The following is a 27,678-nucleotide window of genomic DNA, read 5'->3' on the forward strand; positions in this document are numbered from 1 at the left end:
ATGAACTCGAGAGCATCCAGAAGCAGATCTTCCAATTTTATTTTATTTTTTCTAATTCATCGCTGAGGAAAAAGGGGGAAGAGCGCAGGTCTGAGCGGACGGGGTGAAAACAAAACATAAAGGCGGAATGGGACGGTTGAGATGGGAGGCGAGCTCTTTATGACAGGCACCGCGGGGGGGGGATGAGGGCGCGGGCGACCCCTTCACGCTAACACAGACAGCATCACGGATTTCAACTCTGCACTACTTTTTTTTTTTTTTTCATTTATTTATTTTTTTACTTTTTTTTTTTATTTTACATGCTGTGTTTCCTTTTTCTTTCAAGTTTTACCAGGAAGTGCTTAATTCGCTGAAGTGGCTTGCTTGGTGGGGGAGAGAGACCGCACCGCCTCCGCTCTCGGCTACGCGGATTCGACAAGGCAAGGTGCGGGAGGCCAAGCAGCGCGACACGCCCTGCTTGGAACACGTCGGATTTTTATTTTTTTATTTTTTTGTACTAATTGTACAAATTTCTCCAATGAGCTGGCATTTCACGTTAACATATTGTTAATACTTCAATCTGCAGCAAATGTCCCCTTTCGATGACAAAAAAAGGCACTGTGAAAGGAAAGGCTTGAAAAACTAAAACGCACCTCTTCGGTTTCTAGCGAGAGTTGCGTAGCAAAAAAAAAAAAAAAAAAAAAAATCCACCCAATTTCTGCTCGATTACATGCGTCAAACCCACACCTCTCTTCAAGTGCTCGTAAAAGCCTCGTATTGATGACTTGTTCTGAATGGATGCGAATGGACGGGTTGAAAAATAAATCCCATCATATGAGTAAGTGAAGCTGCAGACCAGGTTTTTGGGGTTTTGCCTACTGACCTAAAGTTTTTTTTCAGTGAAGTGGAAAACGTGAAAGCAGTTGGCACCAAAATAGACTTCTTCACAGAGACGTGGATGAATCCAACTGATTAAACCCCGATGGCGGGTCCGTTTTCGTCGAGAGAATGAAAAACATCAGAGCAACCAACAAAATGGTTACACATTAAAAGAAGCGTCTCCTCTTCTTTAAGTTTTTTTTTTTTTTTTTAATGAGACGAGCTCCTCATATACTACGTACGGAAAAATATAGACAGCTGTTTTGTTCAAATGTTATGAGAAAAATAGCTATTAAATATATACGTATATATGTAGAAACAGCTGACTTGGTTCACCAAATTATGTTTTTTTTTTTTTGTTTGTTTGTTTTAAATCTTCAACCTAATATAGCTAAGGGCTCGTACTATTTTAACAAGCACCTGACATCTATAGATAAGAGGCAAGAAGATCAGACAGCTCACACACTGAACAGAACACCTGAGAAGAATGACCAGAAGAGGGCAGCACAGTACCTCAAAAACACAAGCTGAGGAGACAGAGAAACAAGGGAGGAGGAGAAAAAAAACCAACCAAAAAAAAAAAAAAACGCTTGTTTTGGGGGAAGAGACGTAGAGATCAGGACTGGTCTCTGCATCCCAGCAGGGCGGGCGTTGGGAAGTGAGGGAGGACGAGCACCGCTTGTCCTTTTCAAAGCTTACTTAAAACGGGTAGCTTCAGACATTTTCAGTGTCGGGAGTTTTCTTGGCCTGTTCTGCACTGTGCTGCGCTGAGATACCAGAGTTCTGTTGTTGTGCTGGCCCTCCGTGGACCTGTGGTTCCTCGTGGATGCCGCCACTGCTATTTATTTACTTTTTTTTTTTTCCTTTCTTTCTTTTCTTTTTTGGATTCATCGTAAAGGTTGGTCTCTGTCTCTTAGTGGGCGTCGTGCGTCGTCAGCATTTCCTCGGCTCTTCGGTGCAACTCCAACGCCGTGACGGTGGAGATGTCTTTCGGAAGCTCTGATTTCCTCCTCACCAGAGGCCGCTCTCTGCGCTGATCTTTTTGGATCTGTGCACAAAAAGACGAGCGTCAGTCAAAAACACCCGCGCCGATCAAAAACACCGGCGCCGACGCCGCGCACAGCTCTGCTGCGCGGTCATTTAGCTTCTGCGCCAGCGGTCGCCACTCTCGACAGCCGTCACTGTAACGTTTCGGCGCGTCTTTTCCAGCACGATGCAGCCGAATGAGCAGCTGTGCGAATGACTCACACCGACGGCAAGATTGGACGTGCGGAGCAGATAAGCGCTTCGCAACGTGGACAAACGGCAGGTCTGCAAAATCAAAGCAGTATGCAAACGTTTCGCTTTTGTCTAATAAACCCTGACACAGCAACTTGCCTTCGGGTTTTAATCTTTGTGTATTTCATTGGGATTTTGCGTGAAACACCAACACAAAGCGTAGTGATTTTTTGAATCCCATTCTTGTTTAGTAAAATAGTTCAGATTGGATGAAGAGCATCGGTGGACATTTATTTTCAAACAACATACTAGAAGCTGCTAAACCAGGCTTTCAAAGTTTGGGATAAGTTGATATTATGACTAAAATTAGTTTTAATCTTCCCCAGCTTTTCCCCCATTGTATTCCTTAACATTCATGAAACAGTTTGCAGACAAATATATCGGACAAGCTGTTGAGGTCTGCGCAGAAAAGCTGTTATTACCGAGTTTGGTTGCAAACATGAAGACTGTCGACTAATGGGCTGATTTCAGAGGGCAAGTAGTTGCACTGGAGTTTATGCAAGGGCCTGAATAGATTTTGCACTATTTTAGATTTTCATTTCGGGAAATAAATAAATAATTATTCCCCAACACAACTACACAAAATCTCAATGAAATACACAGAAATTGTTTATGGCAAAAGTGAAATATCCCAAAGGGTGTGAGTATTTTTGCAAGGTTTCTGCAAAGTAAATATAACTTTATGCCTCACTAAAGCCTGAACAGAAATAGTTAGAACAACAACATAAAAGCTGCCACTGAACTCCAACTACTCATCACCAACATAAAAAGCCAAACTGAACACTAACTAGTGAACTCATGAGTATCAGATCTCTCTCTCTTTTTTTTTTTTTAAGTCACTTTTTACATAGACTTGGAAGCGAATCAGTCTCTCTTTTAGCACGTTGGAAACCGGATGAGCGTCTTCGCTGCTACACTCCACACTGACCTGTGTGGCTCCCTCCTCTACTGTTTGCTTTAACACACTGACATCTTCTATCAGCGGCACATCTGTCTCCATGTCCATCGGACCGCCTGATCCTGGAGGGTCAATGCACACCAAAAACTGCACACAGGCACAAAAGACGAATAATAAGAGTCACTGGTGTAAGCTTGACTGAAACCTGCATGTTATCAATGCTTATGCGCCACAAAGTGACTTAGATTGCACCTAGATTGCATCTAGTCCCTCCTTGAAGACAAATTTGAGACTGTATCAGGTGAAGGGTCCGTGACTCCGGTCAAAATCAGAGCGAAAACGAGCGCAGCTTGCTTCGACCAGACGTCCGTCAAACTGCTGGTGTGTGTTCGTCTCACCTGTGGGTTGGACTTTGCGAGATTCTCTATCTTCAGCCACGCGTCTTCTCTCTCCTTCCATTTGCTTTTCTCTCTAAGACAACAAAGCGGTTCGTGAGCTTATTTCTCCAAACAAAGCTAGTCATGTTTTCCACTTCCGATTCCATTTCCAGTGATTTATGCATCTGCTTAATGAGGTCAAATTTAATGCAGCTACCCTGGAAATGTCAGCGCGACTCGCCATCGACTTACTTGCTTTTCTCCGCTTTGAACTGCTGGGTGCAGTCGTCAAACAGCTTCTGATTCATCTCCATAAAGAGTTTCAGAGCGTTGTAAATCAAGCCGTGGATTGTCCTGCGGGCACACAAACATTCCTGTGGCTCGCTCGTTTAGCCCACAACAATTAGGCGACTACAACACACCCCCGCGTACGCGGCACAGAAAACAACGAGCCCCGGACTCACTTGTTCCAGTGGGTCTTGGAGTTGCGGTAAAGGGCTGGAAACATGATGGGAAGGATCTTGGCGGCGTTGTCGCTGATCAGGCTCATGATGTACTCGTTGTTCCAGTAGTAGAGCGCGCGCTCGGCCACCTAAACAATAACAGTTCGTCCCACGGTTTACGTCACGCGAACAAACAAAAAGACGAAAACAAAGTAACCGGAGACGGCCGATGGAGAAAGGGAGCCAGCCGAACCTGAAAGTGTGGACTCGACACACACTTGGCGAGCTGCCTGAAAAGAGGCTCCATGACTTTGACGAACTCCGAGGGCTCGATGACGTCCAGGATCTCCTCCAGCTCATTGAGGAACATCACCTCCTTTGGACTGTGGGTCTTTGGCCAATATTTTAACAAAGCCATGACAGTCTGCATGGACACACACACACACACACACACAGCAGATTCACAGGGAGTCAGAAGAGCTCTGTTAATGAGGGCAATATAGTTACAAAGATCACACCCAGGACAGAGCAGCAACGCTTTCCATAAACCTTAACACGACTCTTATTTGGAGCGTAAAGCAGCGGAACAAAGATGATGTATTACAGACGATACGATGATCTGTTCCTGTAAAAACAATCTACAGTATTATTCTCATGTTGCCCACTTCTACTACGACAAGGGTCTAGAGTTGCAACTAACAATTAATTTAGTAATTTATTACTCTATTGATTATAGGAATAAAGAAATTGGTACAGACTACGTTTATTATTATTTTGTGCAAACATGTATGTATTTTTTGTACGGTTTTGGCTTAGTTACTGCTCTGAGTATGCTGTTCTTTCAGCATTTATATATTTATTTTTGGGGTTTATGATGTTGACCAATGTTAGAAGAATGGAAATCAAATTGTTTGACAGCATCTGCAGTATTTCAGCCAAAAGTTCCACTACAAAATTTGATACTCAACAGTTGAGGAAATTATTTATTTTTTTCATTTTTTAACTTCCTAGTACCCGTTCACCGTGTGTGCAGGGTGACCACGTGAATCTGTTGCCACACGGGCTTTTCAGCTGCAATCTTGCATTGCAATAAAAGAAACAAGAGCAGCCTCCCAATATTCTTTCACAAGATGAAAGGGTTGGGCTACACAATCACAGGCAGACCTTCAACAAAGCACAGAATCCCGTAAAATGTCCAATAAGAGCGTCTCTTCATAATGAAAACAGTGCCGAGTTGAGTCACCGTTTCTTGAAGGAAAAACTGCTGCAGAGTTTTACCCACAAAGCGAGAGCACGAGGGGAGGAAACGCAAAGCGGCACGTGTCGAAAAGCTAAACAAACAACTCGATACAGAGGCAACGAAGCGACGCATCGGCTTTCTGTTGGGTTTTGCGAGGTAGTCATCTTTAATGCACAGCACAACGTTGCTTCTGCGTGTAGCAGCAGATTCAACTACACTAAAAACGTCCATCTGATGAAGTAATACAGATTTTTCCCACATCATTGATGGTGGCCGATACGACGACCTTAGAACACGAAGGACTAGAAAAGAACAACAATTTGACAAATTGACAAGAGCTCTGTTTAGAGAAGGAAATTCTGATTTTACACCATTTATTTACAGCAACATTATATGTAATTTAAATTTTTAACATATAAACAGTATTTTAATTCCCTTTAAGCTGGTGGACATTTAAAATAATTACTAAAAATCTTAAATATTAATTGCCAAAACAACAACTATTGAAACATGACACATGGTATCCGACCACGTCTCAAAATTAAACGCTAGCCGAGACTAAACACAAACCATCTTCGCTGACGAGATTTAAAACACATTGCAGGTGAAGACTGCTGTGGCGTCTTTTTAATGAAACCCAAACAAGCAGGATGTCTGCGCGGCTAATTCGACTGTCGACACAAACGGCCCGACGGCATTAACGGGTCCGACCTTACCGGCTCTGTGAGGGTGCTGTCCTTCTCCAAGAACTGGACCACACAGTAGGCCAGCTGTGAAACACAAACACAAGTCTCACATCAGCCATCCTCTGAAGCGCAGCTAGCGGGAAACAGGAAAAGGTGTCGCACTGAGGGGGGGTACTTACCTGTGGGTGATAAACACTCAGAGATTTGACTTTGTGTAAAGGCAGAAGGACTTTCAGTAGAAAAATTTTGTGCTCTTCTTTCAGTGGCAAAGCAAATCCATTAATTATGCTGCGGATGAGGAAAAGTGGTCATTGAGAACACGCTCTGCAAATGGGATCATATCTAGAGTTTCGATTAAAATTTTTTTTATTCTGCTGCTGAAATAATAATAATAAAGAAAAAAAAAACGGATTCGATTCAGAACTCAGTTCTTCTTCCACATTTGGACATTCGAGAAGAGAAGCGTTATCTAGTTACTGCCTGTTTGTTCCTGCAACGGTACAAATGCTGATGTTGGCTTTAGATTGAGCCATCCGATAAAGGGCAATTTCACAACTTTTGTTTGGCATCCATACCAGCTTACGTCAGCTCAATTTAAAAATGTGACACATAAGACTTCTCCGTATGTTCCCTGGATTACCCCACACAAAGTACAAGTTAAATCACAGTCTCTGATCTGCGATATGTGGTCAGGAGTGTCAGTGATGTTTGCTTTTATTTTTAAATGACTGCATCTATTTCTAGGCACAGTTGGAATAGCTTGTGGTATAAGAAGTCACAGATAGACGACATTCAAAATATACATCAGTATAAAAAAAGATCTTTGTTTTTCAGAACTGGACAGCTTTATCAAAGTACAAGGACTCCTCATGATTCCATGCTTAATTTGTTTTAATCCCTTTATCATAAAATTATTAAAAAAAATAAATAAATGTTTTCTCCAATTACTTTGTCAAAATCAATGCCTTACCTGCCGAGTATTTCCAGTAGTTCTGCTATGCCGTTATGGCGCTCCGTTTCATAAATGAACCTAGGGAAGAACGCATGCTTTGACTGGACCGCCGACACTCACGCAAACGACAGCTTACGATCAAGCTCAACGACTAAAGCACACTCACGTATAAAATATGTTATTTATCTGTTTCCTAATGTACGCTCGCAGACCCAGGAACTTGCCGTAGATGCGATGCAGAGTGGTTTTTAAAAAATCTCTCTCTCTGGGATCTTCACTGTCAAACAGTTCCAAGAGCTGAAAGCAAAAGAAACATACAAATATTAGTAGAAATGACCTGACAACGAGCGTAATAAAAAAATAATAATAATTAAAAAAAATTGACATTTCCTCTTGACACTTTAACGTTGACAAACGAAGGTTCTCACCTGCATTACAAACTTCTGGTCAATATACTTTTTGGCAACATTAGGTTGGAAGTCTGGTGACTCTAGAAACCGTAGGAAAAATTCATACACCAGCTGTGGGAAGAGAGCAATGAGTTGACTTATTGGTTTCCAGTGGATATGAAAGCTTACTCCGGCTGTGTTTAGTGACTGTGTTGTTACCTGTAGATGTGGCCATGCCGCCTCTAGCGTGGGCTCATCCTCCTCGGGGTCAAACTCTGCACCGGTGGGGTTCGATGAGGGAGGCAACGTCCTAAACATGTTCACAGCAAACTGAGGGGAGCGGGAGGGGGGGGCAACAAAGAGGAAAAGCATCAACATTTGGACTTTATTTTTCACATAGTTATCTCCTAAAGAGCGTCATCACACCAAAAGGCTGAACCTGACCGATTGCATCCGTCAGTCTAACAGAAATCGATGCTGCGCTCGCACATTAACCTTTTCTCAATCCCAGCTTCACTCTTACTTTAGCTGACGTCTCGTGAACAAGGCAGACGTTTCTTTTGTTTGTTCGTTTGTTTTTAGCAAATTAAAAATCTGAAAAGTGTGGCATTTGGTGCAACCATCTACAGTTGCAGTAGTTCTCTTAAAAATCTTTAGGTCGTGCCTCCACTGCCTTTCGATGAAACTTCTCCCAATTCCAGCTCTAGCTCAATCAGACCAGATAGAGATCAGCTGAGATCATCCAGATAACATCTGATGACTGACTGTCGACATTAAACATGCGCTGATGTAAACCATTTAAAAGTAGCTTTGGGTGTTTAGCTTTGGGTCGGAGGCTGCAACCTTAGAACATAAAGAGCCATTTTGCTCTCAGGACAGCATTTAATTTCTATTTTTAGGCTTTAAAAAAAAAAAGAGAATAATAAAAGAGGACAGATAATAAAAATGAAAAGAATCAGGTTACAACCTAATGGCAAGGAAAACAGGTCGAAAAATCTGGAAAAAAAAACTAACAGGTAAAAACCTGCATCTGGCATTAAATCCATTTTTAAAAACAGTAACTGGTTCAGTTTAATTTTTAGCTAAAAGCTATTGTGGAAGCCCCTCACAGCTTGCAGACCCTTGGTTTAGGGCCATCAGAGCTCCAAACAGAAAACTCTGGTCACTTTGGACTTTTCCCAATGATGCAGAATTTTTGTGCCTGTCAAACTGCAGCCTTTTGAAAACCTGGAGATCGATAATCACCCTATACATACCAAACACAACACCTATTTCGCTAGCAAAAAACAACTGCAAAAATTCACCCCTAAACCACAGATTCCTAATGTGTTTAATAACCGTAAAGATAAACATTTGAAGGTCTTTTTAGGGTCTCAAACATGTCCTGAAAAAAGCACCAAGACCCCGGAGTGAAAACCACTTGGACAGCGTTAACATAAGAATACACACTTTATCACCATGAAGGAGTTTGTCGTGTCAGTCCACACTTTGATGATAAAAGCCACTAGAGGACTTCAAAAAGCCCTCGTCTTTAAGGGGGGGGTCAGACAAAAAAAAAAAGAGAGGCTGGCAGGAATAAGAGAACATTTCTATGCTGATTTGGCAGCTCGGCTGCATTTTCAGCAGCACTGATCAAATAGAGCCTCAACAACAGCGGAGGGGATATTTGCACCTTGATCATCTGCAGTTTACAATGTGGCACTGAGGCCACATTGTAAAATCCTTTGATTAACATCAAAGGATTTTTAATTTGGCTTGGGAAAACAAGTCGGGTAACGTGGATGCATCCTGACCACGACCCTGGAGGACCAGCAGGAGGGCGGCGAAAGCTAAGCCTGAATAAATGTTCAGAATCAGACCTACAGAAGGTTTAGCTGCAGATTTCGGGGTCTTTAAATGTAATGTAATAACGTAATTCCCACCAACCTCGTTATGATCAGAAGCGTTTTAACGTTTGAGGAGCTTGCGAGTTCAGAAATGCCCTAGCGACTATCGTGACTTAAAACTTTAAACAGACGTCAAGGCAAAGATAAACGGGTCCGTTGGAAGATACCGTCTGTATCTGAGCCTTTATCGTGTCATTCAGCAAAAAAAGAAGAAAAAGAAGTAGAAGCCACCTAGGATCTAATCTGTACTTTAGATTTTTTCAATATTAAGCCTGAAACACACATCTCCACATATCTCTGAGCTGATCAGACAGCAGAGAGATTACCACCCAGAGGGAGATATTATTGTTTCACACGACTTGCTTTATGGAAAACATGCCGTTTACCGGCATGTTTATGTGAGAAGCAATGAGTGGGAGAATCCTCGCTGTGATCTTTGTCAGTACCAAACACTAAATCTGAATCTAAGAAAGACCGACTGGTTTTTTTCCCCCTCAATTTTAGCCCTAATGTTTCTGCTCTGTTTATGCAGAGAAGGTGTAGAGCTTTATAGACCCTCGACCGGGGAATGAGATGAAAACATACTCAGAGAGGTCAATATGTTCTCAGTTAACATGATTTTAATTGTGCGGTAAATACGACAATCCCTAGTTTGAATGTTTGCAGTGTGTTCAATATCACTTTTCAGTACATTAAAATTGGAATAAAAAGAACAAAAGATTAAATATTCCTCAATTTAAAATAGTTCAGTATCGAAGCTTTTTTTTTTTTTTTCCCTGATTTCCATCCACTCTGGTCATTTCAAGTCAATCGATCAAAACACTTTGAAGCAAAACAAAATAGTGATGCATCAGGTTTTCTAAAGACACTTCCCATTTCAAAAGGTTTGGCAACAGGCCAAACTTTAGTAACGTGAGCGCAGCGAGCGAGCCGTTCATCACGCGAATCAAACGTGGGAACATGCTGGAAAAAGCTCTGCTGAACGTCCGAGCCCTTGGAGAAGGGCGAGCTGATGGAAAAACATCCACTATGAAGCAGCAAAAATGTTTAAACATTTTGGTAAAAACGAACCGTGGATAGGATGATTAGATAATTGTATTTAGGGAAATAAATCAGGGGCTCGTGTTTCCAGTTTTGAGGCTAATTTAAATGTAAAATCAGACTACAAGTCAACTGAAAACAAACTCTGATGAAATGAGGGCGAAAGAGACCAGGAAGGCAACTTTCTGGTTCAGAATAAAAACTTCCGTGCGTTAAATTAGGAAATATTTTCTTACTACGACTTCAGAGATAAACGGTACATTTAGCATAGACGTTTGCATCCATCTGGGGAAATTTTCTCCAGATTTTTGAACAGAGAACCTCAAGTCATTTGTGACTACTTTGACACTCACCATATGAACTACTTCTGGGTAGATGGGCTCTGTGATGACATTCCTGTTGTGGGTGATGTATTCCACCATCTCGCTCAGAGCGGCTCGCTTCACCTCCTTCCATTTTAGGTCGCTCAGGGGGTCCGAGACGAAGTCGAAGAGGACGCAGCACTGACGCAGCTTCTGGATGAACAGCTTCTCCTGCTCTGCTGGGGGAACGTCTAGGAAACACAAAACAGACGGGGAGCTGAAGCGAGCTGGACTGCCAATTCTTTAGTGGAGGAGACAAAAATCAACAACAACAAAGTTGCTGCACAACACAACATATAAAGCAGTTAAAAATGTTTAAGGCAGTGAAGAGCGACTATGAAGATAAACATCCATCAGAAAATGCCTTGCTGGGCAAGAGTTGAGCAGGAAATGACTTGCATGCCGACTCCGTGATTACTGCCAAAAATCAAATGTGAATGCTAAATCGAACATTTAGCATTTCAAAGACGGCTCCCGCCACTACATCAATGATGCAGAGGATCCAAGTCATGGTCCCTGGGGAACATGAGGGCACACCTGTCCACATATTATAATTAGCATAATTAACTGTCAGTTTGAACACACAAAAATGATTTCAGCTTTGAGAAAACCTCGACGAGTTGAGCTGAACTATTCCGGTCGAATCTACGATTGAACATTGGGGCCAGAATACGACTTTTTAATTTTTCTGATCCTGAGAATGAAGTCATAGTAGTACGACAATAAAGTCAAAATAACGAGAATGAAGCTTTAAAATTAGCAGAATAAAATCATAACACTAGAAGATTAAATAATAATTTGAGAGAATGACAAATCCTAAATAATAAAAAAAAATAAATAAAAATTGAGGAATGTTGAACATGTTGTGAAGTTATACTTTCCCATCGGTTTTACTGATAGGATAATGTGACATCTTTTAACAAATCACCATCAAATTATTTTCGGCAGCGGGACTTTGAAACAATTGAACAAACGACTGAGAAAGATCCACAGACTCAGCTACTCGCGCTCATTAAACAAGTTCTGTCTCGTAATTTAAGGAATGTCCTGTTAATATTATGACTGTTATTCTCATAAATAAAGAAAAATTCTCTTAGTCTGGCCCCAATAATTAGAAGCAATGACTGAAATCAAAGACACTTTTTGAAAATATTCTCTCTCATTTGCAATGTCATTTCTGGAAAAGAAATGAGGAAAAAAATTAAAATTGATGTGAAAAAAAAAACAATCTGATTTTATTTTTAAGTCATACCACCGAGTATTTAGGAGAGCCTGTATAAGTCTTCTATTGAAACATTATCTCCTATAAGAGGAAAAAGCAAAGCAAGGGTTTCAACAGTAGGGAGAAAAAAAAAAAAAAAACACACACTTAGTAATAAAGCCACAGGCCTTGTCCATCCATCCAGACATGTTCAAAGCAGCTCTAATGCACCCTTTCACCTTCAGCTGCACTCAGAACCAAATAAGAAGGGTCCTGTGCAGCAACTGGACTGACCTGCAGCACATTTTGAAAGACAGCAGTCAGACTTCACTTCTTAAAGCAACGACTGCATGTCGCACAAAAATCTCATTCATTCCACCAACAGTTAGGAGCGTAAACACACTGTTGCCGTCACAAAGCAATTTGGCACTCAAAGCACACATGGTGAGAGGCACAGACACAGTCTGCCAATAAGCAAAACAACGTTTAGAAAATGTCTGTAGCAACAAGTAAATGCTCAAATGGCATTAAAAAAAAACAACACACACACACACACACCAATGAATGAGCTACAAGCAACAAATAGTGCCACACAATTCCCTCGCCTCCAACACGGCGGGATAAGAGACGTAAAAGATCACAGCATGAAACCTGTCCGTGGAGCAGCATTAATCACTTCATCGTGACTCAGTTCCTCCTTAAACAGCTGCATGAGTGTAATTTGTCGCCATGGTGGCCGCAAAATGGAGCCAACACTTAGGCCCGGTGGGTGACCACGCTTAATCAGAGATGCATGTCGGCTACGGCTATCTTGCACTACGGTCACACGGCGCTGACTTGCAGACGCAGTCAGACGAAGACGTCAGATGGCGAGAGCTGAGGCGTTTGGTTTTTAAGAGAGTCGTTTCTACGATTTTCACAAATTGGAGATGAGTTGTACATGTTCATTAAATCATAGGTCAAGTTTTTTTTTTTTTTCCATGAAAAAACTTGACCTAAACTGTTTTACACCTTAAAAACAATTAATGCAGAAAACAATCATAAAATCGTCAAGCAAAAACAAATCAAATGTCCATCAATGTTCCATTTAATAATAATCAAAAGGAAACTCTAAACAGGTGGGATTTTAGGCTTGATTTAAACTGGCTGAGTGTTTCTGCATCTTTGCAGTTGTCTGGAGGTTTGCTCCAGGAAGTTTGCATCATGATTTAAATCAAAAACAACTTGAGAGTTTTTATCTGGATGACAGATGTAGATGAAAACTACAATGTTTTCTTTGAAAATGCATCTCTTACCAGCAAAGGTGGAGAAAGCCAGGGTTATGATGCAAGTTCAGAAAAGCAAAGCAAAGCAAAGGAAAAAAAAAAAAAAACACCTAGTAATGATCAGATAAGTCTGTTTTAGGAGATGACGTTTGTGCAGACAGTTTCAGACTTGAATGTTGATTGTAGATAATTTTAGAAACAAGACTTTCCTCAACATTACATTACCCTTTGATTTTGGGTGTTTACCACATGATGAGTAAGCACACAAATAAATATAACTTAATTATTTGAGGGTAGAATTTCTGCATAAGCTTCCTCCTTTCCTCCCTACAATCTGATACCCTAGCAATGCAGAACCACGGCTTTCTGTCGATTTCACCGAGAGGTTTTTATGCAAATGAAATACGTTGACGAGATCAGAACACCAGTGCCAGTACAAACAAGCGAGTGTGATTGTTTATTTGTCCCATGCTCTTAAAGCAGAATGACATGTTTGTGAAACGATTAGCTAGAAGACGCGAACAAAAAAACGGTTTGAGTTGACGCTAAGAAAAAAAAAAAAAAGAAGAAAAAAGAAAAATCTAGAAACAAGTCAGCAGTTACCAGCAACAAAACAGGATCCATGTAACCACACCGCAGGATAAAAAGCTAGGTCTCGGCTTTAGCAAGCACTCTCAGAGAACTGCAGCGTTTTAAAACTGCGCTCGAAAAGACACATTTTGAATATTCCGCATTAGAAGCTTTCCAGATGTGAGGCAATTGGTTTTCAGCTGGACTGTCTGTGACCTGTGAATGGCCAATCATGCCGAGATATCCATTTCTATGCCGGTTAATTATACATGAAAGCCACAGGAAGATAAGATCGTGTATGCTGTAACAGGAACAAAAGCACCACAAGCAGGCTGCTCGAAATGAAAATCCAATCCTCAGGCCGAGTTCCAAAAATAAAAAAAAAAAAGATATTCAAGGTAAATAAGCAATGAAATAGTAGCACTTTTTCCCCACATGCATGAAGTTGATGATTCTTGATTAAACTGAAGTAATCAAAAATGCTCCCCCGTTCACAACATGCATCAAAACTAACAACTCCCATCCAGCATGTACTTTAAAACACGAAATTAAAAAAGTGAAGGAGACACGCTTTACTGCACAAACAGGAATAAACAACAATCATTTATGTAAAATGAACACAAGTTGTACTTTTGTGAACAGATTGACTTAAGGAAAATGAATACATGTCAAACTACTTCCAGTCTGGCTTCGTGTTTGCTTGTATAAATGGTTAATCAGACCTCGGCCCGTTTACCGGCCCAGACCCACAACATCTATCGGCTCCAGTTACACAACAGCACTAGGGTTTCTGAGCCGCCCTAAAATATTAAGAGACATGCTGTGCAACTGCAGACTTCACACACAGGCAACACTGCATGGCTGGGAACATAACCTTTACTCTTCTAAAGACTCCAGCTTGCACACAGGAAGCCAGTTGTAAACAGAGTTTGCTTTAAGAGCCGCCCTCTGAAAGTTTGATCAAACTAATAAAGCGTCACCACACAGCCTTGTTTTTTAAATGCTAGCGCAGGCTAAGCGTGGAAGAGGAGGTGTTTTTGTGCTGATAAATGTCAGGAGTAGGCTCGAGTTTAAAACACTCGCTGATCTCCATCAGTAGGTAAAGGAACTTGGGCTTGCAGGAGGAATACAGATATAGTTACAAAACCCACTAAATGTGCAGCAGCAGCAGCAGCGACACTCCAGCAACCTGCGAGTGTCAGATTACAGCAGATATACAAAACACTGTACATTACGGACAGACTCAATCTGAAAGCAGGCTTTGACCCAACTTCCTACACATCAATAGTAAAGATGGGGGAGGGGAGATGCAGGCAAAACTATCACTCTTTCACTCTCTCAGCGACTGAAACGAGCCGTGTAACGTTTTTGGCGAATCCCTTTCGTGTTGGTATACAAACACTACCACCTGCTTCCTCCTCCAAACACACTCCTGCCAACAACAACAAGAACAAACAAAAAAAAAAATAAATAAAAAAATTCACAGTCGCCTTGACTACAAATGCTGTTTCTTGCATCACAAGAGTTTATTAGGGAGGGCTGTATGCCTACATTTTTGCAAGTTTCCTCTTGAAATACAAAAACATAACAAAACAGAGCAGATTTGCTCTTCTCACCTCTAAAATGCATCAGGGCCGTAGGCTGGAAGGGCCCGTTCGAGCTCGGTGTGTCCACAACCATCCCGGTGGCAGTGCTAGTACATGCCAACATGAGTGAGCCGAGGCAGGAGGCAGGGAAGAACAGGGCAGCCCGGGCTAAGGCGAGGAGCCAGCCTCCATTTTAGCACCAATGCTGAGCAGAAAATGAAGCTCCCCTGCCGCTGGAGGGAACCAGGTAGTTAGTGACGTCATGCCCGACTGCTGCCACCCGATTGGCCGGCTGCAGTCACATGGGTGGGGCCGTCAGCATAAACAAACACGAGGGAGGGGACTGACTGGTGGACCGAAGGGGAAGGGGAAGGCCTGCTATTGTGATGGGGGGGGGAGAGAAAAGAGCAAGCTACATCTGTCAAGAGTTTTAAAGCACAGAGAAACTTCAGCCTGTTTAGTTGTTTATGCATAAAATAAAGATAAAAATTTTCCATTCATTTGAAGTTTCTAATTTTTAAAAAAAGTGCTGAATGTTAAACTTCAAACTGTTCAACTGCTTTTGTCCACCAACATTAAGAACAAACAAGGAATCCACAGTGTTTGTCCACACAAGTCCAGACTGTTTAGCTTGAATCAGGAACCTGCCCGGCTGTTCTTCAGGATCACTCCCAATATGCGCAGTTCTATATTTATGCAGAGTTCATTCACACGTCTGTTTGATCTTGCGCGATAGATGGCTCATCAGGAACGCGGCCTAAGCCCAGGTGTGTGTGTGTGTGTGTGTGTGTGTGTGTGTGACTGAGAAACAGGAAGGCAGGAAGTCTCATTTCAAGCAGCACAGGATGTGCATGTACACTTAGCCGCACTCTGTCTCAGCGGCAGCGAGGACAAAACCCCTGCACTGTACGGCTGTGCAGGAAAAGGGCAGGTCTGACAATAATGCAGACGGTTCAAAACTGACAAAAGCATTCCCGCAAACAGACAAGGTGACTGAAACAACAACTCAACCAACACCTAGACAACATTGTATAATCTGCACCGCGAGCGTCATAAACACACAGTCATGCATGATGCAAAGAGGGAACCTTGATTTTAGTCTTTTGCGTTAGAAGTAGTTACTGTGATTTATAAAATTAGCTTCAAAAAACACGTAGTGCGTTCAGAAATAACTGGCCATTTTAGGAGGCATATTCTTATATTTCGGTTTCACTTTTGACTTGAGATCAATAAAAGGGTGATCCGGCTAAGGTTGGGTTTAAGAATTAAGCATATAAACTTTACTTGTATATGCATGGGGTGGGATAACAGCCCCATGATATAACTTTGACTAAAACATGTCTCTCATAAGCCAGGTAGGGTGCACAATATATCAGCAATAAAATGTTGGTAAACCCAATAAGGAAAACTGGGATGGTATATTTCCATCTTGTTACACATTTCTTTGTTTCGGGAGGGCAGGCAGGGTATTTGTTTGGTCATGTGATAGTGATGCAGCACTATGAACACTTTTTCACAATGTTGAAAGGGTAGGTAAATATAATAGAAATGCTATCAGTAAACATCGTTTATGTACCCATTATAATATCAGTATTGAAAGCCTGTATCGGTCTACACTTTCATATTAGTCCATCCCTAATTGGGGGGGAAAAAAATGCAGTAGGCCTATTTCAGCCAGCTCAATGACTGTGTGCAGCAACAGGTGGGGGAGGCGCTGCAGTGGTGCTAATGTGATTCATTTAATCTCCTCCTGCTTATGATATGCTGGCACTTTATCAAAACAAAAGCCCCTCTTAGGACTGCTGAGATTCAATCTGTTTATGTAGGGCGGTAAGCGGAGGGTGTAAAGACACAGGGCAAAAGGTGAAGAACATATGTGGAAGTGGTGCCTCACTTATCTCTGCAATATTCAGCTTACTGCAACCAAGTCTGTTTGCTACTCAAACTTTCACAGTGTGGGATCTCAAATCTAAAGCAGAAGTATGACAAACATGTAATTGAATACCTAATCTTCTGCTTTTTCCCATTTTGTGCAACACAGATGTATCTAAAGTCATCTATAGCTTTCGGTAAGGTATAAATGGCTCAATATTTGGAGGCGTGGCCAAGCCCGACATAATGGCTTCAATCACTTCCTCCGCTTCTATTGCCAAACTACAACCATAGATAGATTACAATCAAAAACCGTGCAGACGTTATCATTCACAACTCCTCTCTCTGTTCGCTAATTAGCCTGATTGAGATTCAACAGGACAAATTGAACTCAATGGGAGAAATAACAGAAATTGCACTGAAGGGACATGAGAATCAAGTAGAATCGGAAGACAATTGCACAAACAATGGCTGAATTAAAATTAATGATCCGTAGCCTTTTTCTGCGTAGAAATGCTAGAATTTGTTATTACTATTTGTGTACCTTAATCAAGCTGATAAGGTACAAGAATAGCTTCAAAACGGAGATAAAATTTAGCAAAAGCAGGTTAATTTTAGTTTGTGTGTTCTGAGTAAACATGTGTTTTCATTTTCTTAATCTTATGTAACTTCTAAAAAGAAACAGCTAACCCTAACACGTTGCGGCTCTTATGAGGGTTTGTACTTCTGCTTTAGAAGGGCAGGTGGTGGCTCGATTGGGTAAAGAGGAGATGTGAAATTTGACAACAAATTCTGACAGGTCCAGGGTATTACAAACGCTGTTTTTATTACACAACAATAAATCTGTAAATCTGTAAAGTCTTAAAGTTTTACCTTTAGATACGTCACTTAAAATTGTATACATCTATCATAAAGTAGTCAGAGAAGTCCAAAACTCAGTGCAACTGAATCTGAAACTAAGACGGAGCAGTTTTAACAGTAATGAGGTCAAGTCTTATTCAGAAAGCTATTTTCATGCCATTCTGCTTCCTGGTTGTTGTCCAACAAGGCAACTCAAGTTAACCAGAACATACCCACACATTAATCCTTCAAAACGTGTGTCCAACATATGCATTCACCAGACTGGAGTTTTCTGCTCTTTGTTCCTAAAATAACACACGAGTGGCTCTTTTACAGGTCTGCTGATCTTCAATGTCACAATCCTCTAGATGTGCTCAAGGCTCTGATCTATTTAGAGAAATAGACCAATCAACACGGCCACGAACACAGGTTCTCTTCAACAGTGGCTGAACTTCACGTTCCCCTCAGCAGTTCTGCAATGACCCAAAAGACATCTGGATTTATCCACAATTATCTGATAACACACAGCACTGGGTTCAAATTAAGAGTCATATGCTCAAATAAAAATTATTTTTTTAAATGTGTCGAAATCAGGTTATCTGCAGCAGACAGAGGTGAAATTTTATCCGTGAATCAAAATGTTGCAAATGCTGAATTTGATGATGCCATGACCCAACAGTAGGCTCCAATGTGTGAGAGAACCTGATACTTCAAGTGTCATCCATGCAAATTCTGCATGACAACAATAGATTTGGCCTGCTGAATGGGCTTTCACCACCTTTGGTGTTCATGTTTGATGTTTACATCTTTAACCAGGTTTGGTGTTGGTGTTGTGATAGAGGAAAAGAACGAAAAGAAGCCGGAAAATGAAGGTAATCGTGTCGCAATTAATTTTTTTCCCCTAATATTTTGAAGCCATAAATTATAGTTTAATTTCATTTTAGTTCACTTTTCTTGGATTTTTATTTTAAAAAAATCTTTATTGGCACTTCATCTATAAAACTTGATTGCATTTATATAAAATAATATTGTGAATTATAAGGATTATCCAAACTACTGTTTTTTTTTCTAAGAGGAAAACATTACAGAGTAATCATCAACTAAAAAAAATTGCCTATTAATTTTTTTTAAAATAAATATGTTAAACTTTAAAACAATGTATTAGATGTAAGTATTTTGGAATAATATTTTTTTTCATGTAGACAAAAAAAATAAAGTTGTGAAGTTGTGATTTTTAAGAAAACCACAACTTCCTTCAGATCTGTTTTAGCAGATCTTCCTGCCAGCCAATAAAAAAAAACATTAATTACAGAAAAATTGCCTAAGATATTTTGAGATGTAAAAATAAAACTGTTCAGGCCTTTTCAGTCACTGCCTTAGTTTTGTCCCCTACTTTTGTACATGCTGCACAGATTGTATAAAAATTTAATTTGATAGCTAAAACTCAAAAATGTGGCAGCATGTTATCTAAAATAGAAACTCAAACATGGAGGAATCCTCTAGGCCAGCAGGTGGCACCAAACCCTTTCAGACAGACAATGCATGTTGTAAAACTCCAGCCTGGCAGGAGCTAAAAGATGATTTTTGCCCTGAGACACATTCACTGGCAACAGCAAGCAAAAGAGGTGGCACGTTGAAAATATTTATTTCCAATTCCCACAACTTTACAACACCCTTATTTTAACAATAAAACTGTCTAAAACTGTTGGGGGTATAGATTCTTAATCTGAAAGCAATTGAAATGTGCTTCTTTTTTCTTTTCTTTTTTTTTAAATGCACGCATGGGAAGGCTGTTTGTTTTGGCCGGGCCTCAGCAGCGTGGCTCTGCAGGACAGGCCTGTGGCCATGTGTTTCTATCACAAGGTGGTGAACATGCCTGGAATGAAAACAGGCCAAGCGAGGAGCCTGTTTAGACAGGACCAAGTGATAACATCTACTGGGACACTCTGGGATAATGTTTTGCAGAATGTTATCAAAGCTAACACTGGGGTGTGGGAAGTGCGCGGGCTTATCAGAAATTAAGTTATGCTCATTGGTTTCTTGACACAACACAAATGTAGCAGCGTGACAAAAGACAAATATAGATGCCTTCTTACTGACAGACTCAACTGGCCTGTGCATGTGATAGGTGCAGATATTTCCAGAAGACTGAAAGGAGCCTAAATTGTGCAGAACTGCCAGAGTTGAAGTTGTTCTGCAAGACGGGTGACAACTTTCATCTCTGAGCCAAGTCTTTCCAATCGAGAAACACTCAGGAAAAGGAAATGAAAAAAGAAAAATCAGTCTTTAAAGAAATCTAAACTTTATGTAATTGTACTTAAAGCCAAGAAAAATAGAATCTTTTTTTTTTTTTTTTAAATGTGGGTGACACCAAAAAGTGCCTGTGAAAACTCATAAAAAGCTCCCCTCCCCTCTTTAAAACTGCAGCAAGAGGAACTAAAGTTTAATTAGAGCCACTTAACATTCTGTAGTATACTGTTTTATTTTAAGGTTCCAGTTCTGTAAAGACAGGCTCCGTTCAAAAAAAAAAAGAAAAAAGAGAGAAAACGTTCCGCCTGTAAAGATGTTTATGAAGAAGGGCAGCTGTTCACCGCAGTAATCTGCAAAGTTCCAGTCAACACACTTCAGCGTTCACCTGCCCCACAGACTCAGCAACGCTTGAACTTTGAACAACTTAAAAATGTAGAAACTTTCTGTCTTTGAGAGAACATGGAGAATTATTTCCAACAAGTCACAGTGAGCAATCTTGGTAGCAACTTCTTTGCTCCAAACATCTTTCTTAAGACATTTTTGAATACACAAGTCAGTTGATACAGAAATCAGTTTTTGTTTTTCTGGGAGGGCGGAGTTCCCCCCACCCCACACTTTTTTTTTAAATGTAACACTTAAAAAACAAACAACATAATGCAGGTTCTTTGAAAGAGGTAATACGACCGAATCAAGCAGAAAACAAGAATTTTAGAATTATACTCCTTCCTGAACAAAAGCACAAGTGTCTCTAAACCTTTGTGTGGTTTCGTTAATAAAGGAAATGCACCATGGTAATGCTTTGCGAGTATTCTGATAAAAAAATATTGGAATTTTTAGTAGGAAATAAATATCACCAATCAATTGCAAATTGTTCAGAGTAAATTTCTAAGCTAACTGACTGATGCATTTCTAATTTTTATGAAAATTACATAAAGTATTGGGCTGTTCAACATATTTTCTTTCTTTTTATGTACTATTAAAAAAGTACATAAATTCAAACTGAATTGTAATAAAAATCTAACTTCTGATATTTTTTCAGTGTTTATCAACAGGAGTAATGGCAGGGCTTCCCCCAGTGTATTATAAGCCTGGCGGGCCACCAGGCTTTACTTCTGCACCCCACCATGCTAAGCACTGCTTATTTAAGTCTTTTTAAAATGTTTGCATTTTTTAAGACTTTATAGTTGGTATTCAGGTATTAATCTTCCAATCTTTAAATGACACATAATCATAAAGTGATATTTTCACATTTCCTGTCAACTTTAAACATTTTTTTAACTCAAAAACCCGACGGGCCGCTGGATGAATGACTGCCCTAGCGCCCAACCACTGGGATTAGCTAGTTTTCTGGGGGAAACCTTGAATGGCATTATATAATTTCTTATAACTGGAGGAAAAAAAGCATAAATTATAATAAGAACTAGTGATAATGTCATCCTGTGATAACATCTGAGTAATTCTAACAGCCTGTAGGATGCAATTGGCCCATGAGATCTGCAATAAATGTTTCCAAAATATAACTGAATACGATTACTGTTCATTATTTAGCAGCACAGTTGCACTACTTTAGCTGTGGTAGAAATGTTTTGTTTTATTTTTAGAGCCTTTATTTTTGCATCAGACGTTCCGGCTGTGGGCTGCACAGTGGTTAGTAGCATGATACCCAACAGCCAGAAGCTCCTGGGTTCAACTCAACCATGATTGTGTTTATGTGTGTGTGTTTGTTTGTCCTGACAAACAGGCCGGGGTGCAGTTACCAGAACACTAGCTCTATCCGTTTGTTTGCTTTCGATTATTTCTAAAGCACTGGTAAAGACCGGGGACAGAACTGGTGTGTGTATTCATGCGTTCATAAGCAGACGCATGCCCGGAGGCCTTATGGCCGTGTCTGCTCCTTACTGTCCCAGCTAGCGATAAGCCGACCAAGGGCTTTAGCATCTCAATATACACCTAGACAGTTCAGAGGAATAAGACACAAGGACTAGTGGCGCAGTTGGGGAAAACATCTTATCCCCCTATCATCTGAAACACCGTCAAACGCCGCGAACATGGAATTAAAGCTTTATCTCTGGATTACTACTAAATATAGACACTTGGGTTAAATCCAACACAAAATCCATGCCATGTATGTCCTCTGTTTCCACGTATTGCATAACGCCATGTCCAGCTTAGTATTAAAATGCGGATGAGGAAGCATCGACGGATGTCCATGGATGGTGAGAGAGGGGACAGAGTAAGCAAATAAAAAAAACATGTTGAATGTATGCTTTTTGGTAGGCATTGCAAGGATTACATGCGTGTGTACATACTGGAAAAAAAAATATATATATAGATATATATATATATATATATATATGAGAGGAACATAAGCATATTTCATACTTAATTAACCACAGCTGAATGCTTGCAGACACCAAGCGAGAAAGCAGAGATAATTGCAGTTAAATACCTTTGAAAGCGGGGAGTTTCTGCAGCTCCCTGCTGTTGCTCAGGCTGAAGCGAGAGGAGCTTTGCCTCTTGTCCTTTTTGACAGGTGTCTGGGAACCTGGCTGCTTCCCCTTTAGCAGCTGAGTGGTGGGAGGAACACTGTTGCTCGTCTTCCTGTTGGAGCTCTGCAGGACCAGGAGAAAAACCAGCGTCTCTTAAACGGAACAATGCAAGGCTACGCTAAAACAGAGGTGGATGAAGTGGGAACAATGTGTACGAACTTAAATGTGAACATAAGAAAAAATAAGTAAATATACACGTCTAAAGCATGTAGCAAAAGACCGGTACATTTAATCATAACCAACTTGTTGCCTCCTACTCAACAGGAAGTCATATACCATAATTTGCCATATATATATAGACATTAATAATGAAAGAATATAAAATAAAATAAAAAGGTCCAATGGGGGGTAAAGAGCTCTGCTAGTCATCTGAGCACGGTGACATGCGAGGCTGTGTCTGATCCTGATGTTGTGTCACCTGAATGCACAGCATTTCTCCCAGCCGGTCCCGAATGCCTGCAAGGGATGCGTTCGACAACACGCTCCTCCCTGACGGCTCAGATCAGGCTGCAGCTGATGCAGCTGTGGACCTGTCTGTCGTCTGAGTCACAGGGGATTTATCACATTCATTTAAGACCCGGCTAAAATTGGCCGCGCAAGAACAGGAGCACAGTCCTTGCCATTTAGAAAGACATCTGGTGAAGCTGAAATGAAATTACCCAGTTGGAATTTGTTATGAACTGGACTGGCATTAAGATCCATCCATCCATATCACTGAATTGGATTGGATTTGCTATTTTTTTTTTTCCCCCTCTAAAGTGCCTTGAGACCCATGTGTTGTGAATCAGCACTGTACGAATAAACTGAGAATAAATTCAAACACACGTCGTAACAGACCTTGAACGAGACAGTCAGGCCATTTTTTTTTTTTAAAAGAAGAGCTGCTGTGTTTTTCATAGATGAGCCGTTTGGGAGGGCTAAAGAAAAATGTTTTACTAAGAGCGTCATAATGATAGAAAATTGTAAACCAAACTCCACTTGCATTTAATGGACACACTCAAATCATTTCGCAAATTTCCCATTTTCTTTAGATTTAACTCAACCGGACGTGAAAAAGTGAAAGCCTAGTGCGCATTAAGTGTACACTATCAAGTATCAAGGGCAACAGCGCAGTAAGTTGTTGAAACATTTTATTAAATGTGATCATTTAAGATAATTTGAAATGATACAATGAATTACTAAACAGTAACATTAAATATTTTTGTCTCCGTTTATTGACTTAAAATGTATTCATTACAAGTTAATTGCATTATATTAATATCCACAGAGATAAGTATGTATATTTTTATCCATTTAATAATTCATTTAGATGAAAATATTAGAGTAAGAGAGATTGTGGGACCTGTGCATTCTATATAACATAGTTCTATGCTTAAGTTCGGACATTCTAAATTTATTTTTTTCCCCTAGAAATCAACTCATGTAAAAGAGGAGACATTGCTACTGATTTTGATGACTAGAATGCTAATAGTTTGTTGGCATAGTTTGTATTAAAGCGTGAAAATAAAATCACAATAAAAGTCACCTTCAGATTCCTTGCTATTAAAAATGCCGACAATGTTTAAGAGGCATAAACGCAGTAAAAGTAAGGCGGAGATACTTCTAACGCCACTCGGCAGCAGGTTTTTTTTTTTTTACGGCAGCTCTACTTTGGACTTTATAACTGTGATCGGAAGAGTTTCTGAGGAAGTTTTATCCTGGCTGCAAGAAGGAGGAAACTGCATGAATAGTCCTCTATCTTCCTGCAGCAACAAGCTACCAAGCAGTCAAATTAACATTTAACTACAATTAGCTAGAAGCCTGGCTTCTTCAGAGTGATCTAGTGTGTCTGCTTAACTTGCTACTAAGTCGTCAGACGTATTGGACTACAGAACTTGTTTGCGTCTATTTTCGGCAGGGCAATCAAAATAATTAAAAAAAGCTAACTTATCTGCTCAAAAAAAAACAACATAAATCTTAATACTGGGTGCATTATCTGTTCAGAGTGTAGGCTGCAAATAAGTCTTCCATGAAAGATCGGTAATTCCGAAGACATTTTTAGTGAGAAAATGCAGAAAAATATTACAACTATTTACACTGATAATATTAAGTGTAACATTTTAGCTAAAAATAAACCCTTAACTTTGAAGAATGTTCAGACATAAATCATAATACAATTTTTTTTTCTTATTTTTTAATACTTATCTATCATATACTTCACTCAAGTGGTGCTCTTGTTTTTTATTTTTCAATTAAAATTTGTTTTGATATTCAAGTGTACACAACGTAAGTTGTTAATATAGCACAAACTAATTAGAATCTGTTTTAAAATGCTCTTTGACCTTTTAATGATTAGTGAATTACATAAAATTGTGATTCTGCGAAAATGGATCAAGTAAATATTTTCACCATCTGACTGAGCCTTAGCTCCAGACAACATTAGAAATAATTTGTCTTACAAAAACTTCCAAATACAGATTTGGAGGCTCCACACACGAGCGATATGCTAGAGAATCGGATCACGTTTTAACTGCAATAGCAGCACCATGTTGCCTTCAAACAGCAATAACCTTATGTTAATGGCCGCCCCCTCCAACAGCTAGCTAAACATTGATAGCCTCTTACATTCAACAGTTGAAGCTCTAATTCGTACAACTGTTGAGATAAACAGTCTGCTACTGAGAACAGCTGAAACAATGTGAGTAATTTGAACAGCTGCTCCAAAAACATTCACAGTGAAAAAAAAAAAAAAAATCATGCGTCTTAAACGCTTTAACTCATCTGACAACCTATTGTTCAGTAAAACTAGTCAGCAACCTGACGGTCTTTATTTATAGAGGGCTTTTCATACTCGATACGGGCGACACTATGCGCTTTACATATACAAAAACTGGAGGTAGTTTTTGCTTTTGGCAGGCAAAAGAAAAAGAAAATAAATTATTAAAGAATGCATGGTAAGTCTGTAATCAAACTTCTTAAGCCACATTTCTTGTGTCCTAGGTTTGAACTGAAGGTAATATATAAAACAGTACATTTTAAGAATTTTTTTTTTTTTTAAATCTCTATAGATTGAGAAAGTTAATCATGTAGATATTGCATGGTTCTAACTTGAGAACAGATCAGGAAATAAGTATATTTTTCCAAGTGAATATTCTAATCTTTAATTTGATGTGAACATTTGCTAATGTTATCTCTTCCATGAAGTTCCCTTCCCCATAATAAAACAATCCTTGTGTTTAAAAAAAAAAGGGTGGGGGGAATTGGTTTCTAATCGTGCCATTTCAAAATAAGACGTTTCAGAGCTGTGCACGCAGTACTGCAACATTGTGAAACTGTGGTGTTTTTGCTCGGGGTCAACTTACTGTCAGTCTCATACCAGCCCACGTGTTGTTTCAAAAATTAGACTTTACCATTAATCTTGGTCTGTTATTATATGGAGAAACCTTGACATCATTAATAAAAGGTAGCAAGAGTTAGAACAATATTATTTCCTGCGTTCAGGGGCTATTTTTCAGCTGATCAAAACCAATTATAAGTTTTTAACTTTAAATTTCCAACACATTTACATATTTGCCAGACAAATGCAATAACGTGATGATCCATTTTCAGAGGGATGTGAACATTCAAACAGAGTGGGGATTGCTCTGATTTACCTCATGCTCGATATTTTCCTGTCCTCCACCTCCACTCTTCCCCACTTTGCCAGACTTAGGAGACTCCTGAAGGAGAAAGATTAAGCTGAGTCCAACTCGTTTTAGCGAGTAATGTGAAGCATTAGGGAGCAGACAAGGCTGCCCACCCAGCCACATTAATGTTTAAATCCGCAGTTAGCTGGCTATCGTTACTTTACAGTCATTATCGTTCACACTGCATCGATGAAATAGTCAACAATTAACGCATAAATACCGCAAACAAAACTAAATGAGCGCTTTACTCAACGCGCAAACCACTTTATTGGAACAAAGCAACGCGAAACATTCAGCAGTGCTGCTAGTATGTTGGCAAGATAGCGGCTAGCCAGAAATGACTGGTGCTTGGCTAAGATGATGGGACGTTAACACTAATAACTAAACGTCCAAATAGCACCCGGTTTATCTCTAAATACAGTAATATACACTTCACGTGTAGTTCATTCCCTACAGACAAAACCTGTAAAATGATCCCAGACTTACCTTATCTTTTTTGGGTTTATTCGGCATTGTACAAGCGTAGCCGCCCTTGCTCCCCTCTCGGATAATCCACAACCAAAACCTTGACAACTCTCCGGGCACTACACTGCAAGGCGGTTCAGACAGTACTCACGCCGCGATTGGCTGTTGGTTGTCAGCTGACTCACGCGCCTAGTACAGACAGTTTCTGAGAGCCCCCTGCCGGTGAAAGTGTGCAAGTACATGACATTAAATAGCAGAGGAGCAGCCTGCCAGGCTGGTGCAATTAAAATTAAAGGTTAATGCTAATAATGTGACCTTGTTCCTCTCCTGGTTGTTTATATAGGAAAATAAAGGAAGAAATAGTTATCAATAATTCACCCAGTTCCTCTAGAAGTACTGCTTCATAAAAAAGTAAATCATGCAGTTATGATTTATTAGTTTATTGGGAGGCAGTGGTTCTGCTACATCTTGATAATGCTTTAAAACTCAAATATAAATATGTAAGACGTTAATATGCTTCAACTACTCCCAATTTATGTGTACTTTTTATTTCTAATAAAATATATTTTTGTATAGATGTTTGCTTTTTAATGGTAGTTAGTTAATAAACTGAGCAGAAAACAACCAAAGCCATTTTAAAAGCAATGCCCTTTCTACAAAATAGTGGAACGCATTTTGACACCACAAAACACCTTTGATATTTTTCTCCCTACAATTTCTCTAGATCATTTTTTGTAGCTCAAATATGAACAGGCCCATATGTTTGCATTTGATTTAACCGAGCTTCACGCTCTAGATTTAAATAGATAAGAATTTTTAAGTTTCCATTAGCATATTTCCTATTATGTAAACCCAGCCACAGTAGAGCATTAATTCAGCTTCACTAGGCATGTTTCAGTTTCCAGAAAAACCAAAAAAAGGAAGTAGACAAGTGCAACTAATCAAATTCATTTGGAAAAGGATTAACAGCAAACCTGAGCGCCTCTATATGTTCTGTGAAGCATT

The 27,678-nt window shown here is 39.9% G+C and overlaps 1 protein-coding gene across 4 annotated transcripts; it reads right to left on the reverse strand.

Annotated features, from left to right (window-relative positions):
- Positions 1-271: 271 nt before the first annotated feature.
- ppp2r5cb (protein phosphatase 2, regulatory subunit B', gamma b) lies at positions 272-26,838 on the reverse strand. 4 transcript variants are annotated; one of them, XM_007577243.2, is made up of 16 exons: positions 26,695-26,838; positions 26,176-26,241; positions 22,444-22,606; positions 10,402-10,601; positions 7,341-7,451; positions 7,161-7,253; positions 6,899-7,029; positions 6,751-6,810; positions 5,960-6,068; positions 5,811-5,864; positions 4,108-4,278; positions 3,876-4,003; positions 3,664-3,765; positions 3,433-3,505; positions 3,065-3,181; positions 272-1,906 (listed from the first exon to the last, which is right to left on the reverse strand). In XM_007577243.2, the coding sequence occupies exons 1-16, from the start codon at positions 26,719-26,721 to the stop codon at positions 1,772-1,774; spliced, it is 1,740 nt and encodes a 579-aa protein (XP_007577305.1). In that variant the 5' UTR covers positions 26,722-26,838; the 3' UTR covers positions 272-1,771. The 4 variants fall into 4 exon arrangements, with proteins under 4 accessions (XP_007577305.1, XP_007577306.1, XP_007577307.1 ...); XM_007577244.2 differs by lacking the exon at positions 3,065-3,181 and having other exon boundaries at positions 26,695-26,835; XM_007577245.2 differs by lacking the exons at positions 22,444-22,606; positions 26,176-26,241; positions 26,695-26,838 and adding an exon at positions 15,063-15,281.
- Between the last annotated feature and the right edge of the window lie 840 nt (positions 26,839-27,678).

Source organism: Poecilia formosa, unplaced genomic scaffold (assembly GCF_000485575.1).
Source record: "Poecilia formosa unplaced genomic scaffold, Poecilia_formosa-5.1.2 Scaffold434, whole genome shotgun sequence".
NCBI lineage: Eukaryota > Metazoa > Chordata > Actinopteri > Cyprinodontiformes > Poeciliidae > Poecilia > Poecilia formosa.